Source organism: Taeniopygia guttata, chromosome Z (assembly GCF_048771995.1).
Source record: "Taeniopygia guttata chromosome Z, bTaeGut7.mat, whole genome shotgun sequence".
Lineage (NCBI taxonomy): Eukaryota > Metazoa > Chordata > Aves > Passeriformes > Estrildidae > Taeniopygia > Taeniopygia guttata.
In genome coordinates, this window is record NC_133063.1 from 40,100,608 (window position 1) to 40,117,110 (window position 16,503).

At 42.5% G+C, this 16,503-nt stretch overlaps 1 protein-coding gene across 2 annotated transcripts in view; it reads left to right on the forward strand.

Annotated features, from left to right (window-relative positions):
- ST8SIA5 (ST8 alpha-N-acetyl-neuraminide alpha-2,8-sialyltransferase 5) overlaps nt 1–16,503 on the forward strand; it is a 69,781-nt gene that overhangs the window by 36,106 nt on the left and 17,172 nt on the right. Inside the window, exons 3-5 of one of the 2 annotated variants that reach the window (XM_002195296.7) lie at nt 1,810–1,917; nt 13,351–13,443; nt 15,858–15,944. In XM_002195296.7, the coding sequence (XP_002195332.2) occupies nt 1,810–1,917; nt 13,351–13,443; nt 15,858–15,944 (288 nt within the window). The remainder of the gene's footprint in view (nt 1–1,809; nt 1,918–13,350; nt 13,444–15,857; nt 15,945–16,503) is intronic. The other variant, XM_030258489.4, reaches the window with a different exon arrangement.

A 16,503-nucleotide genomic window follows, 5' to 3' on the forward strand; every position in this document is an offset into this window, starting at 1 on the left:
CATAATGTAGACACACTTTGATATGAACCATGGAATCACAGGGCAGTTTGGGCAGGAAAGTAACTTTAATCTCATCCAGCAACTCCCCCTGCCATGGGCTGGGACAACTTCCACTAGCCAAGGCAGCTTCAAGCCCTGTCCAACCTGGCCTTGAACACTGCCAGGGATCTAGGGGCATTCACAGCTGCTCTGGGCACCCTGTGCCAGGGCCTGCCTGCCCTCCCAGCCAGCAATTCCTTCCCAATATCCCATCTGTCCCTCTGGCAGTGGAAGCCATTCCCTGTGTCCTGTCCCTCACTGCCTTGTCCCCAGTCCCTCTGCAGCTCTTCTGGAGCCCCTTCAGGCCCTGGCAGGGGCTCTGAGCTCTCCCTGGAGCCTTCTCTTGTGCAGGTGAACAGCCCCAGCTCTGCCAGGCTGGCTCCAGAGCAGAGGGGCTCCAACCCTGGCAGCCACTCCACGGCCTCCTCTGGACTGGCTCCAGCAGCTCCACGTCCTTGTGCTGCTGGAGCCAGGGCTGGGGCAGCTCTGCAGGTGGGGTCTCAGCTGAGCACAGGGGCAGAGGGGCAGAATCCCCCCTGCCCTGCTGCCCACGCTGGGGGATCAGCCCAGGGCAGGGGGGGTTCAGGCTGGGGTGGGTCCAGCTCTCACCCACAGCTCCCCCAGGTCCTTCTCCCAGGGCTGCTTCCTCTGCTCATCCCCAGCCTGGGTTGATCCTGGGGGCTGCCCTGGCCCAGGTACGGGTTTTGCACTTGGCCTTGTCAAACCTTGTGTGATTTCCCTGGGCCTATTTTAACATCCCATGTTCCTTCTTAATTCCCTGTGCTGCTAATTGATGCCAATTAGACTAAAGGACGGATGTGGCCAAAGAGATTCACCAGCCCTTGTCATAAGCCTGGTGACCAGCAAAACTATTAGAGTCTTGGATGCCCTTTGTTTTGGACAAAGCATGCTGGCAGATTGCTTCCTGGCTGACCCCACACAGCCCAACTGGGAAGTTAACTTTCAGTATTGGCAGGACCAAATGTTCACAACTCAGCTTGCCAGGCTTCTGAAATAATGAAATTGGGTTAAAGAAGAGAAGTTTAAAAATAACAATCTACAAGATCCCTTTTTGTTGGCTTCTGAGATAAGGGATGGGTTTTGGCTTGTGTTGTCAAATATTTCCCCAGCATTTTTAAGCTTCTACCCTGCTATTGGTGTAATTTCCAGAAGACTGCAGGCATCATGGGGGTTGGAACAAATCTGTAAAAGTCTGAAAAACGGGGACTTGTGATGATTGTGTTTATGCATTGGCTTTAAAAAATGCCATCTTACCAAACAGGCAAAATAAGCACTGTATTATGACTTTAGAGGTCATCAAATGACATATCCTTTGCTAGCAGAGACAGCAAATCAGAGGAAGGACCCAGTGCCCACCACATTTAGCAACTACTGTAGATGTAGAACTGAAGTTTGGAGCTTTTACTTCTTCAGCCCCATGATTTCCCATGTCTCCAGCTTTTTGCCCTTATGTTTATTTTTACCTCCTCATACATGTGTGTTTATGAGCACAGATAATTACAGGACTTCAAATTTGTATGAAGAGTCTGGTATTGTTTTCATCCAAGGACTTGCAGAGTCTGTGGGAAGTAAAAATTATTTGTTTACCCTAGTAAGGTCATATCTTCTTGTTCTTGGTGTCTTTTAATTGTTTTTGATGTATGTGTCATGGTCACATTTTTATGTTAATAAATAGGACGTGAGAACTCATGCTGATAGACTTAACCTAATGAATGATATCAAATATCAACTGCCTCGTTTTCTTGCTAGAGGGCTGCAGTTTAGCTGGCAGAATGGAGAGGAATTGGCAAATTGGACCGGCACCTTTAATTTCACGGATGAAGGAGCAATGAAGAGTGGCAGTGACACAGGCACCAGGTACCAACACCCGAGGGAATGGCTGTAGAGATCTCTCTCTCCTTGTATGAACCGCAGATATGAGCACAGGCTGTATGAAAAATGAGATCTGCAGTGTGCTTTGGCAGCTTGGCACTGCTCCCCATAGTACAGAAGATGTCAGGGATGTCCAAGCACTGTGCTGTTTTCCCCTTTGCAAGCCTTGGAGACATTCTGGACTATGCCCTAAGCATCCATGCAGTTTGCAGGAGGGTGGCTTCTATGTCCTGGCCTCTCCCATTTCCCTATCAATGTTGTGTGTCAAGGTGTGGCAGTATGGTAGAATGGAACTTTGGCAGAGAATGTCCCAACATTACAGCATTGGTGCACACAGAGCACACTGGGGAATATGGTCTTTAGAATAAAACATATATTCCATGAAAACATAGTTTGACTTGAATTCTTTTCAGGGCCTAGCAGGTTAAAAGTGTTCTGTCAAGATAAGACTTTATTTATAGTATTTGGCAACATGAGAAGCACTGGTGTGCTGCTGCACTCTTTGGACTTCCTAGTTTGACATGGGCTCAGGTGTCTGCAGGGTCATGTGCAGACGCAGAAGACTGGCAGCAGTTGTGCCTAAAGAACTCCACAGCTATCCCAGGCTATCTGCACAAATCCAGGCATGGGTGTAGGGTGGATATTTGGGCTTGCTTCCTGGAACACCAGTTTCAGGAGTTAAAACTGCTGAGTCATGTGTAGCATCAAGTTCAATAAGCAGCAGGGAAATCTTAGAAAGAGCTGGAAAAAAAAAACAAACCTAAAAACAGTTTAAAGAACCTTACACTTAGGACTTGTGTATAAACAAAACTCTGGGTAAATTGCCCATTTTATTTTAAAAAGCATAATTTTGTAACCATACACCACTGCAGCTGTGCAGCTGATAGCGCTTCAAAAAGTTGCAGAGTCTAACCTGCCAGAAATCATCCTGTCACTGAACCACAGCAATACTGCAGTTCCTGTTCAGGCTCTTGCTGTAATGTGATCCTGTACGAGTGCTACCTGCTGCTCTGCTGGTTGGTCTTGTAAAGGTTCTTTATGAGAGCAACCAACCTCCACTGCAGTTTTTCACTTAGAGCAGGGGGAAAAAAGTGTCCATGTGTATATGTGTTGGTGTGTGTATCTATCTATCTTCTACTCTTGTTACCTTTTCAGTATCTGCATACATAGTCTGTATTTACAAAGTCTTCAGTTTAGGCACTTGGCATATAAAAGAACTCCCTATGACACAAAGACACACATCATCTTGAGGGCATGAGAAAACAAGCAAATACAGATTTCCTTGTCTAGACACCTTTGACAGAGACAATTGAACCATCATTGATTTGATGACTGGGAAAGAAAACCTTTGAATACAAAAGACACAGTCAGAGGGGCTGAACCACAGTGCTGCTCTCAGTCTCTTCAGCCTCTTCAAAGACAGAGAGGTTCAAGGTACAAGTGGTTTTTACTCAAAAAAACTGCACAAGCTAGATATAAACTGGAAAATGTTATAATATCAATGAAGGAAAAAAGTGTATTTCAAAGCCTGTGCTATGTGATATATCAATGACTCTGTCTTCACTGCCCTGGCTCCTCAGGGAATGGGCACGGCCCCGAGGCTGCCAGAGCTCCAGGAGCATCTGAACAGCACTGCCAGGGATCCCAGGGTGGGATTGCTGGGGTGTCTGTGCAGGGCAGGAGCTGGACTGGATGATCCTGGTGGGTCTCTTCCATCTCAGGACATTCTGTGGTTCTCTGTTACTGTCAGTGGAGCTGGTAGCTTTTCAGTCAGGGATAAGTCTAGCTGCAACATATTTCACACCTATGTGCATTACAGATATTATTTATCCTTCTGTTTACTGTATGAAACCTGGGAATATAGGAAAATAAAAAAAAGTACTGTGAAAATAAAAAAAAGTACTGTGTGGAGATGATACTGTGTGGTGATTACTGGAGAGCTGTGTCAAAATAGTTTACTATTTACATTTGATCACCTTTCTGACTGTGTTGTCATCAGACATCTCCTGAGAGTCTTAATCTGACACTCAACTTTAGGCTGGTGATATAAAATGAAAACAAGTCTTCCTCTAATGAATAATTATTTCCACTGAATGGAAAAATTGCAGACTACATTTCACAGGACTGATTTTATTTGTATATATTTACAGGACTCCAGAGAGATGTCTGAAGTGCACAAAACTAATTGTATGTCAGCATAAGCACACAGAATACCTTTCACTGCATAGCTCTGCAGCTTTCTGTGCCATCACCTTCTTGTAAAAGGTTTGGTCTTTAAAGATATTAATTGAAATAGATAAGAATATGATTTCCATTAACTTTTACCATTTATATATATAGAGAGAGACATGCTTATTCATGAATATGTGGTATCAGCTTGAACATATTCTAGAACTACTCTTTATCTTTTAATTACATAACATAATACAGGGTGTAGAGATGCTGACAACTCATCCTGTAGGAGTGAAGTTTTAGATGAAAATGAAGGACTTCCAAAGCAAAACCATGCTGAAAGAATGAGTGCATTGGAATTGCAAGTCACCAAACTTCATGAGAATAGTGGCCTTAGAGAAATCAATGAACAATGAAGATTAAACACGACATGAAAATGATCAAGTAAGAAAGAGATTAATATTATTGTGTTATGTGATTTCAGTTAACACTGGGTCACTCTTTAGATAGAATCACACAATAGTTTAGAAGGGACCTTAAAGCTCATCCAGTGTCAGCCCCCTGCCATGGGCAGGGACAACTTCCACTAGCCCAGGGTGCTCCAAGCCCCATCCAGCCTGGTCCTGGACACTTCCAGGGATCCAGGAACAGCCACAGTTTCTCTGGGCACCCTGTGCCAGGGCCTGCCTGCCCTCCCAGCCAGCAATTCCTTCCCAATATCCCATCTGTCCCTGCCCTCTGACAATGGAAGCCATTCCGTGTCCTGTCTCTCCCCGCCTTGTCCCCAGTCCCTCTGCAGCTCTTCTGGAGCCCCTTCAGGCCCTGGCAGGGGCTCTGAGCTCTCCCTGGAGCCTTCTCTTGTGCAGGTGAACAGCCCCAGTTCTGCCAGGCTGGCTCCAGAGCAGAGGGGCTCCAGCCCTCTAAGGCTGAGGTCAAACACACTTCTCCCACAGAGCCCTGCTCTGACAGCTCTGGTGGGCTGGGGTAACTCAGCCAACCCAGGTTTTCACCACAGTGCTTAAGACAATTCTTCAGACTGTGTAGAAGCAGCCCATGGAAATAAAATCTCATGTCATGTATGTGGTGAGTGATCCACTAAGAGTGTGGATCCCCTTTGTGTCACCTAACACTGCTCTGAGAAGACACTTGACAGATCCCAATTTGCTGGGCCTTTTTGGGCACTACAGTCTTCACTTTGATTCAGATTATGTTGCTGAAGGCCTTCTAGGTAGCAAGGAAACTGTGATTACTAGCAAGAAGTAAAAGTGTAGCATAGGAGCTCCCCAAAAGCCATAGGGATTTCAACCAAAGGAGGACTACCCACACAGATGCAATAACAACCAGTTGTTGAACATTGGCTTATTTTTGATTCATGTGCATCACCCATTACTCATCTTTCTATCTTTTGAATTTTACTTTGTGCTAAGCATTGTTAAACCTTACAGCATCCTTGTGGAGAATCAGATAAAGGGTTTCATCTAGTGCTGGTTATGACAAGTGATAGATACAGCTCCTTCCTAGAGCCCTGATTCTTCTGCTCTCCTTTTAATATGTTTTGCAGCTTACTGGGATTGTGAGTCATCATGCTTAAATAATTTTTCACTGGCAAGAAGCTGCCTTAATGACAGGATGACTTATCTGCCATATGTGTTGGTTTATGGTGTTCTCTTCAGTCTACTGGAGCTGCAGATAAGGTTCAATGTAGAGCTTTTGTGATGAGACCACAGAAGCCTTTGGTGGGTGAGAGGAGATCATAGTTTAGGCCTGTCAGTTTGTGCACTGAATTCTCTAGTATGAAAAATCTGAAACTTTGTCCCCATTAGCTACAAAATAAAAAGTTAAATCAATTTGATTTATCAAATACATGCTTTACAAGAGTAAATGTAAGGGCTTAGGATTTTGCTTAAGTCATATTGCTGAGTTCCTCATACAAGGATCCTGAAATCTAAAAATAAGAAAAAAAATAAGGCAGTTTCTTGAAATAAGCTAAAATGTGGGTTTTAAGATGTCATTGGTGTATAAGGGTTGTCATGAATTTTGCTATTATCTTCTAGGTGGGTGGTCATAAGGATAACAACATAGCAGATTATTTCAGTCAGAGTGAATGGGAAAGGGCTGGATTAAAACATCCAAGCAGCAGTTTATTAAAAATCTGAGAGTCTTGAAATGAAATTAGGAAAATAGGGCTTCCTGCAGCATACTCCACTGCTGCTTGTCAGGAGACAGCATTGGTTTGATACAGCAACAGACAAGAAGCACCAACATGTCCCTGAAACTCAAATTCAATATAGCCTCCAATAAATCATTCACATGCTGCAAAGTGGGGAAACCTCTAAATGAAGATGGGTGTCAGTCTGGTTCAGAGAGGACCTGGGAAGTACAGGGGGCGGTGGTGTTGATGGACTGCAAGGTGGGCTGATCTCCAGGGAGAAGCAAGAGGCAGCCTGGACTTTGCTGTGCCATTTAGGGCTTTTTCTGTTGGAGCTCCTCCTGCTACACCCATGACTGCTGCAGTGGAGCTGTGTTTTGCAACTTACTCTGGTGCTGTGCTAGGCTGAAACCGTGGGAAGGCTTATGTCCCAAACCAGTGGACAGATGGGAAGGGAATAGCGTGCCTTTGGCAGGAGTGGATGTTTAGTCAATTCATATTGCTAATGAGGTAATGAGCAGCAGAGCCTGCAATTCCAAGCAATTCCAAGTGATCTGTGTGTGGAGACTTGGAGATGGGAGACCATAATAAGAATGGGAGTGAGGAGCCAGTGACAGTTTGCCAGGAGCTTCCATAGTTGTGATGAAAAATATATCCTCAGGGCATCACAACCATCATCTTGACTGCACAGATATGTAAGATACCTGTGGAGTCATGGGACCAGGTTAAAAAAACCCAGAAAAGGAGCACTTCTGAGGGAAAAAATTTGTGCACGTTCCACTTTTCTGTGGATGTTCAGTGAGCTATCCATGAGCAACCTTCAAAGGACAGAAATATAAAAGCCAGTCCTCTGAAGAAGAAGATCAAATTTAGGAATTTAGGACTGCTCCATGGAAGCGGTTTTGGTTTTTTGAAAGCAAAAATTTTAACTTGGAAAACAGGCACAATACCTTGATCCTTGTCTTGATGGATGGACCCATCTAACACCATCTATTATCAAATCCCAGAAAAGCTTATAACTCTGTAAGACCAAACACATCAAATATCCTAAGTGAATGATCAGTGGGTTCATGAATCAATAGCTTTTAACATCAGCTACCAGAATCTCTTGGAAAACTTGAGCCCCTGTACAAGAATTCTAGACCCTGAATTTTTAGTTACTCTGATTCTTCTAGAAAGACAGCCAATCTTGAACTAAAGATGCCATTTGTATCTTTAGCTTCCAGGCATTGAATACTGTTTTTCCCTACTATACTGTACTGAAAACCTTCCTGCCACCAGTAATGCTTCCTGGTGCAGTATCTCCTTATTCAGTCACAATATGTTTAGATTAAGCTTCACACACCTCTCATAATATTTCAGAATCCAGAAAATTTCTACAGGTCTTTTTGTAACTCTCACCAGTGTCTCAAACCTCTGAAGATGAAATGTCAGAAGTGCATGCAGTGATTTAGCAGAGCTATTACTACATGATGCATACAGAGATAAATGACCATTTTCTCTTGCTTATATTTTAACTTTTTTACATGACACAGCCCATAGTGGCATATTTTGCTCCCAGCTACAGACACATACTAAAAGTTCATGATCAGTTAGACATCTAATGCATCTACCAGCATTAGAGATGAAGATGCTACAAGATTTAAACCACTTATTGCTGGTGACATTGTCATCAGCACATGGTAGACAGGAGGGATATGAACTGTCTTTTTAATATTTGCTGTCCCCAAGAATGAGATGGTCAAATAGTTTTCTCAAGCTGTAGGAAACATTCAAGCTTTGCAAAAGAAGTCTGTTGCTTCTCTAGTCTTCTCTGTTGAGCCCACAGCTCTTCCTCTCTCAGTTCAACCTCTCAAGCACCATCCTGTTGTGGACAAGTCAGTTCAGGCTCTCAAACAGCAGAAACAGCACAAGCAGCAAAGTGATTTTTCTTTTTTTTTTTTTTTTTTTTTTTTGTGCCATGGTCTTGGTGAAGTTTAAATTAGTCTAAGAGCATCAAAGATTCCCGCTTCCCTTGACACATCTACATCAGCTTCTTTACCTGCTGAACAGGTAAAGAGGCTTCCCAATGGGACAAAATAATCTTGGAAGGACAGACCATACAAAGTGGTAGGATGGTTTTCTTAAGGGAGAAGAACCCCCGAACTGATGTAAAGCCCTTAAACATTTTGACCAAATCTTGTGGGTTTTGATGTTGTCACATAGAAGCTTTAAGAGAAGCAAAGGCCAGAGGGATTTGGTCTCTCACAATGGGCCCTGACTAAGTCAACACCTACTGTGTTCTATTCCGGATGGATTGTCCAGGGCCTCTAGAGCTGTGATAGGCTCCACCACAGCAGTGTTTTTGCTCCAGGGACCTGAAGGTTCCATGCAGGCCTTGCCAGATGATGTGAGTCCCCTGTGCTTTGGGGAATGTGCTCTGGCACAGTTGGAACCTTCCTGAGTAAGGGAGGTGAATCTCGACCTGAGGTTGGCCATGGATTTGCCCATACTGATGAGTGCAGGCACTGCTAATTGGACAGCACTCTTAATAAGCATTTAGTAGAAGCCTGCAGGGCTTGGTTCATTTATTCTCATTTCTTAGTCACTGGATAATGTATATTTTTGGAAAGATCTTTGTTTTTCCTGCAGGGTAGGTGGAATCCTTCCTGCGATGCTCTGCGGTCTTGCCGCAGCCTTCCTGCAAACAGCGTCAAGAACTGGCGCCTCAGGAGCAAGCAGAATGAATGGGAAGGCAGCTTCAGAAAATGATCCTGCTTAAAAGATGCCTGACAACTGCAGTAAATTACACTTTTAAACATTTGTTCGATACATCAGACAAATCAGTGTCTCAACCCAAGCGTCACTTGAAGGCAGGATTGAAGTCTCATGCTTTTTAATTTGTGCAGTGATCAAGAAAAGCTTACTTCTGATCAAAGCAGGAGCAGCCCAACTGCAGATGATCAAGGATCTGTGTTAGCTGATGTAGTGAGAAACCAAATGTGTCTCTCACTAGCAAGCTCAGAAGGCAGCTCAGCTGGAGGTGAGGTTGCAATGGGGGATGTGAAGGTTAGAAAAGAAGACAGCTTCAGTCAGTCAAAAATGGAAAATTACAGCGTGAACAGCATCTAATTTCTGGGTAGTGAGTGCAGTGAGCTGTAAAAAACAGTGCCCTCTGAGCACTTGCAGCTTGTGTGGTGTTCAGGCACAGAATTTGATCCTGGAAAAGTCTTGTAGGTTTGAAAGCTACGATTGACATGAGTGGACACAGAGCAGTGAGTGGTGTGTAGTGCCCAGTGCCCTGGGAAAGCATAATCCTACATACAACTGAGCTGTTTGTTGTAATTCATTTGCAGTTGTGTTCTTAAGGTAAAGAATCATGAATTTTTGTATTGGTTTTCCTGTAGACTTGTGACCTTTAAAGGGATAGAATTTATTTATGTTTCATCAGGGGAAGTGGAAAAATGCAGGGAGAGGACATTATGGCAGTGAGAGATCAACTCTGTTTTATGGAGAAAAAAACTTGACTGTCATTCTTGTAAAGCCAAAACACAGACCTTTTCTGCAGCAAAAGGAGTAAGTAGTATAGTCAGATTTGTCACTTTTCGCTAATCCAGAATGTAAATCAAAATAAACTGTACTACATCCTTATTTCTTAGCTGGAGATCAGACTGAGGAGGATGATTGAGAGGACAGTTTCCATTTGTGCTAATTAAACTTTCTGACAGGCAAATGCATCGTTGTTCACAGGGAATTACATGTTTTAGAGTGGGAGTTAATAGGCAGGAAGAGCTCTCAGAGACCAGGGAGTGGGTGAGACTGATGCTTCCTCTGGGAAAGTGTGGGGGTCTGATCACCAAACATTCCCACAGGACCAGACCCTTGCAAGAGGAGGACGTGAGTTTAAAGGACATCTCTGGAAGTTAAGGGAACCCAAGCTCGTTGTGCTAGGGCCTGGTGTTTTGCAAAAGCTGCATTCTAGGAAAGCACTTCTGTGGGAAGAGGTTGTCCAGTGCTCCAGGGAACAGCCTCTGCTAATATTTGCAGCAGGAAGAATCACTGTGAAGGAAATAAATAGCATGAACACTCCTGGGAGAAAGAAAAGAACCCTTTTTTCCTGAGTTTATTGACCAGCCACTGTCTTGAAAAATTCCTAATGCTGTTGCAGCACCACCATTCGTGCAGCCGACATGCAGCAGCATCTGTAGCAGCACGTGTAAGGAAGGTTCAGTGGCTGGCTGTGAGGTTCTGCTGCAGTGAGGTTCAGGCTGATGAAGGACAGCCCAAAGGATGTTTATTCAATAGCTTGGATCACTGAGCTCACTTCAGTCTAACTGACTCCATGGCCAGCAACATTTTCTCCTCTCTCTGTGCAGAATGACACTGCCATTGGTGTCCCCTGCCTTTGCTGCACATATCCCAACAGCAATGTGTTATCCAGCCCATCCCATGGATCCTCCCTCTTCAGTTCCATGGGTTAGTAAATGGTGAATTCAATGCTCCCAGTGGCTCTGTTGGGAAAGCTGAAGCTGTTGTGAGAGTTAGACTTGCAGGACAGTCCTATGCTTTTTCAATCTATGGGCTCATGGAATAGCTCTGCTAGAAATGCAGTGTTACATCATGGATTGATTTCCTTTCAGAGTCAGAAGTGGTTTATTTTTGACCCAGTCCTTTCCTCCTTAACCTTCTGCTGCTGTGGTAACACATCCTTTTTCATTTCTGTTTTTAGTTTGTGGATTGAGTAAACAGGCAATGATCAAAGGGAAAGGCTGGGGCACAGGAAATTTCATCTCCGTTTCATAGAATGACATCTTTGACTCCAATGCCACAGGCTGAAGGCAGCTTTCCTGTGCTATGATGTTCCCGCGTGACAGCATGTGCTGTTCAACATCTGAGCTGCTGCTCTCTAACCTAGCAGTGCAGCCAGAAGTGCACAGGAAAGATAAAAATAAATGGTAATCTATATTTTTTGTCCTTCTTATCTGTCATAAGGCACATTCAAGGTACTGAAATGAAGTGTTAGGTGACAGGTGAGGATGAGGCTGATAGGCGTTGCTCACTCCTGCACACCCAAGCAGGAGGGGTGTGTAAGGTGCTGAATGTTGTGTGGGGGTGTGTATCCGCCCCTAACTACTGTGTAGAACATGCACATCCAGGGTGCCAGCTTTGTCCCACTCAAAGAACCAAAGAAAAGGACTAATTCTGCAAAAGACAGTCAGAAAAACTATTATTTCAGAGGATTAAAATGTTGTCTGTACTGGTAGCTAGAGAGTACTCCTTCAGCCCTGGAAAATTCTGTGACCAGTAAGAAATTCTATGGTGCTGTCTAAAGATAGATTTTGGTTTAGTTTGGGGAAGTTACCTGGAGTACAGCCACAAAGGGCTTTAGCCTGCTGCAAGCAGGTGGGCTCTTAATCCAAATCCAGTTGAAGCCTCTTTCACACATTGTTCAGCTCCAGCTCAACAAGACAAGCACATGGGACAAGTGCCAGGACAGGGGATTTCAGCTATTCCTTAGTAAATGCTGAATGTCCAGGTGAATAATTCAGCTTGAAGGAGAGTGCGAGCCTTTTGGTGAGAATCCAGATGTAAATTTATGTTAGGTGTCCCTTCAGCAGGCTGAGGAAGTCTTTTCATAGCCTTCTCACTGATTTTGGAATACTTTAACTACCTATTTTCCTCTACAAAACCTATAAAAATACATGTTTTTTGCCCTGAAGGCTGTACAAACACATTTACAAATAGCCACATTTTTTTAAGATGAGCTATTGGGATTTTCTGACTTCTTTATTAGGAGTTTTTTGTTCTCCTCCTGCCCCCTTTTTAAGTATGGGCTTTCTCTTTTCAGTCTCAAAGTTTGTGCCTCTCACTGGATCTCATAAATGTTTGGTTTGGGGTTTGACAAAGCTGAGTGGTGAAAACCTCAGGGAGAGGTGAAGGAGACACTTCCTAAAGCAGCACTTGACCGGACAGAAACATTCCCAGTTGAAACCAAATTCCTTTGGGAGGTTCTTGGACTTGTTTCAGTTACACTCAGGTCAAACTTGAATTTTGATATTATTTTGCAATGACAAAACCCTCAAATATTACATTTCCAGTGATGTCTTGAATGAAGCTTTTCCACAAATCTTATCTTTGTATTTGCCATTGAAGATTCAAAAATTGAGTTCTTAGAGTAACTACCTCATGAATTCCAGGATTTTGAAGGATCCATCGAAAGAACTTTCTCTAGCCTTAGGTTCATAATACCTATTCCTCGAGGTGATAATCTCTTAGTTTTTCATTGTCCTCTCAAGTGCTTCATGGGTATGTGCAAGTCTTTGGAACTAGGTTTTAATAGAGACTTCTAAAGATTAGGAATGAAACTGATGCAGAGCTTGGTTTAAGGCCTACGTCTTTTCATTTCAATACAGACTCATTGAGTTTACTTGTCAGCCTGGGCTTTTTCTTTTCCCTGAGTATGAGTAGCTACCGTTTTCTTCCCCTTCAGCCCAGTAAAGGTAAAGAAATTAGCCAATAAAGTAAATATTTATGTCTATGTTTTAATTAAGAATATCACTCTTATTTGTGCTGTGTCTGAGCATTCAAATCCTTTTGTTCTCAATTTTTTTTTTCTATAATATAATCCCTGTTTCCATTCCCCTCCAAACAGTCAAAAGAGTAAATCCCAATGAAAAGCTCAGTTGCTCAGGCACTATGGAATAGGCTCCACAGATGGAATACAACTTCTAGCATTTTTATGGTACTGTTTTTTCCAACCCAGCACAGTCAGGCACCCAAAAGATGGGAACAGTGTTCCTTAAATGATCAGTGCTTTTGCCCTGACTTTTAGTTCCTGCTGCCAAGTGCTGACTGCTGGAAAAGGTAGCTGGTCCTTGCTATTGCTGCAAGATAGGTGAACTGTAGGAATGGACAAACTTGGCATGGGAGACTGTTCTAGGACCAGCAGGGACATCTGTGCTTTCCTGTGGAGTAACAAGCTGCCTATGGACCAAGCAGTGCAGCCTCAAGTTAGGCAAAAATCCTAAATGACAACTGTCAGCAAAATTCTGTTGATGTGCACAACAATTATTCTAGCCTAAACCTTATTTTTTATATATTTTCTTGTCCTTCCTCAGGTATTTTGAGTTTTATGAAGGACCTTTGGAATACAACTCTACAAAATGCCTGGAATTAAGGCAGGACATCATTGAGGTGAAGGTCTTATCAATGTAAGTATGAACTAAATGTAAAAAGTGCAAGTACTTAGCAATAAAAGCATTGCTAAAAGTGTTACTTCTGAGGCAGGACGGAATTGTATCTTAAAATGACACTGTCAAAAGGTGCAAGGCTCAAGAAATGACATCAACAAGATCTTAGAAGGAGTCTCTAGCCTTCTCTTACCTGTGCAAGCAGTGTTTGAATTTGATCTGATATCTATTTACAGAACATGGAAGCTTTTCCCATACATTGAGGCATTTTGGTCAGGCCTAGAATTATTGCTGAGATTTCAACACAGTGCCTGTAATATCATGTTTCCAGTAATTAAAGAGTAAGAGCATCCAGACTGACTCATGCAAATGTCTAGCTTAAGGCTCTTTCATTGACCGTGGCCAGTAGTGAAGGCTGAGTAAGGAAGAAAATTCTCAGCCCTTCCTGATAATAAATACTGGCATAGGGACTTGTGGACTTGTAGAAGGAGTCCAGACTAGAATAATCAGAGTGGACAATAGACCTTTATATTTATTTGTTTAGATATTTTCTGAGCCCATTTGTATTTCTGACCTCTACAAACAGCAGAGATTTTCACAACTCAAAACCCCTCAGTGAAAAGGTAAGAAAATATTATTCTGGGAAACAATAAAATATCTCTAAATTGTGTTTTGTGGTGCATTTTGTATGTCAGGAAACCAATTAGTTAAATGACATGTATATATGAAGCCACAGTGAAGGAATTGGGTGAAAAAAGTGAGTTTGCCAGTATGGCAGTGCACAGCTGGGTGATTTTAGTGTTGCCTTTTTGCATTTTCAGCATTTTGCTGAGTTTAGGTGCTTAGATTATGCCTAATCCCTCACCACATCTAAAGCCAGTGGTTTAGTAACATTACAAGCAATGCACAGGGTCTGCAAAGTGCCCTGGGAAAAAGTGCAGCTCCACACATGCATAACATTAATTAGCCAGGGCTACAGAAAATACAGTTTGTTGCTCCAGGTCTGCACGAATCTGAGCATGCCTGCCTCACTGACTTTGTGCACAGCAAAATGTAGGTTATGTCCTTGCCTCCTGCACTGGATGAAGGATACACGAGTAACATACTCAGCACTGCTTGCTGACTCGCTGCGCTTAAAAATAAATAGGAGGAGTGAGAATGTCACACTTCTCCAATGTTCTGCTGAAGATGGGGAGTTCTGAATTGCTCTTTTTCTTTCTGCATACTTACAGAGGACACAGAGAATTCCTCGTTTTATTTCATCTTACCCAGTGGCCCAAGGAAGGTAGTGGAGTCCTGCTCAGTTAGATACGAGTTACCCTAAATTCTATGGTAGATGCCATTTGACTTTAAGCTCTTTTACTCTGCTGGTCTCTTCTGATGTTCTTGATTCAAATCTGCTATGTTTCCCAAGTCAGCCCTTATGGTAATGGAAGATTTCCAAGTTAATGTGTTCTGGTGGGCTACAGAAAGTACAATATGACCTAATTCTTCCCAGCAACTTCCTCAGCCTGGGAAATGCTTGGTTCTACTCGTATTAGATATATAATTATCTTAAAAGTCTATGCTTTATTCAAACATTAAAAGCCGTCAAGCCTGAAAAGAACTCATTAAGACCAATCAATCTAGCAGAAATCACAGACTTCCAAATTTCTTAGCCAGATTATACAGTTGCTTCCTACCTCTAGATATTTGCAAAGCCTTAATTATCTCTGTTGTCCAAATGCACAAGAATATGTGAGAACTTCAGTGTGGAAGTTCTTGGAATTGGTGATATCACCAAAAAATGAGTCATCCTGTATCAGCCTAATTGAAATAGGAGTGGTTTGTGGTTTTTTTTTTTTTCTTAATGTGACTACAGGTCTATTGATTAGCAGAGGAAGAGGTAGAGATCCTTATTTAAAGGGCTTTTCATTTCCTCTTAGCATCACAGACTCTTATCCTTACACGTGAGCTTATAAATTATTCATAAAATAAATTTACCTATGGTGTTGTGCTGTAGGATCTCACAGATTACATTGACCTAACCTAAAATCAGCCTTAGTTGGCCAAATTAATCCCCTTTTCCAATACCCCCCTCTGGAGCCCTTCTCATGGATGCATCTTTTTCCCAAAGCCCAGATGATCAAGACCCGTTTGCTTCCCAGCAGATTTTGGTAGAGTAGATGCTTCTTCCTCAATATTGCATTTTTTATCCTGAAAAAACCAGAGAAAGCCTATCAGGGAGAAGAAATCAGTCCCAAACATCAATTCTTGCCTGCATAGAGCTTAGAGTGGCTATGTCTGAGCAGGAAAAGGAAGAAAAATTATAAATTTTTTACTGTCTAGACTGGCTGATTTGTCCCATCAATTTGCATGATATTCTTTCTGCAGCAATTTTAGGAAATGAAGCCTTTGTAATAAATTTAATTTTTTTTTTCTTTTTTATATTTTAGGGTGAAACAAACTGAATTGTTTGACAGATGGAAGAGCCTACAGATGTGCAAATGGGAGATGAATGTCACAGAAGCCAATTTATTCAAGTAAGAATGTCTCACATTAATGAGACTGAGTAAAATTTACTTTTGTTTGAGTTTAGCTTTCTTCAGAGATCAAAATTTCATATGGATAGCAAGAGTAAGCATGACAACATTTGGAGTACCATCCTTTTGAATAAATGTGGATTTTCCCCCTACTATCAAGAAAAAAACAATTCAGCAACAAGATTTCTGGCATGTGGAACAGTCTTCCAGGAAAGTCAAGGAATATGGTGCGGGAAAGACTTCCAGGTGTTATTTGGGCACCAGTGAAGATGGAGACGATATTTAATATCTGCACTTAACATGTCAGCCTAAGTCTCTGGCTTGGAATGGTAATATCACTGGTGATAATGCAAATTTAGCCTACAAAGTGCTCAAACTTGATTTCTTCTGGGTGTTGTAGGTACTATCAGACTTTGGTTATGACTTTCTCTGGTTGTTGTTTGTTTGCTTGTTTGTTTGTTTTTTAATGGCTTCTTAGCTATTACACACAGATTATCTACTGTTTTTTTTCTGGTCTTCAGAGACTCAGAGATCTGTTAATTTCTATAGTGTTCTGTCT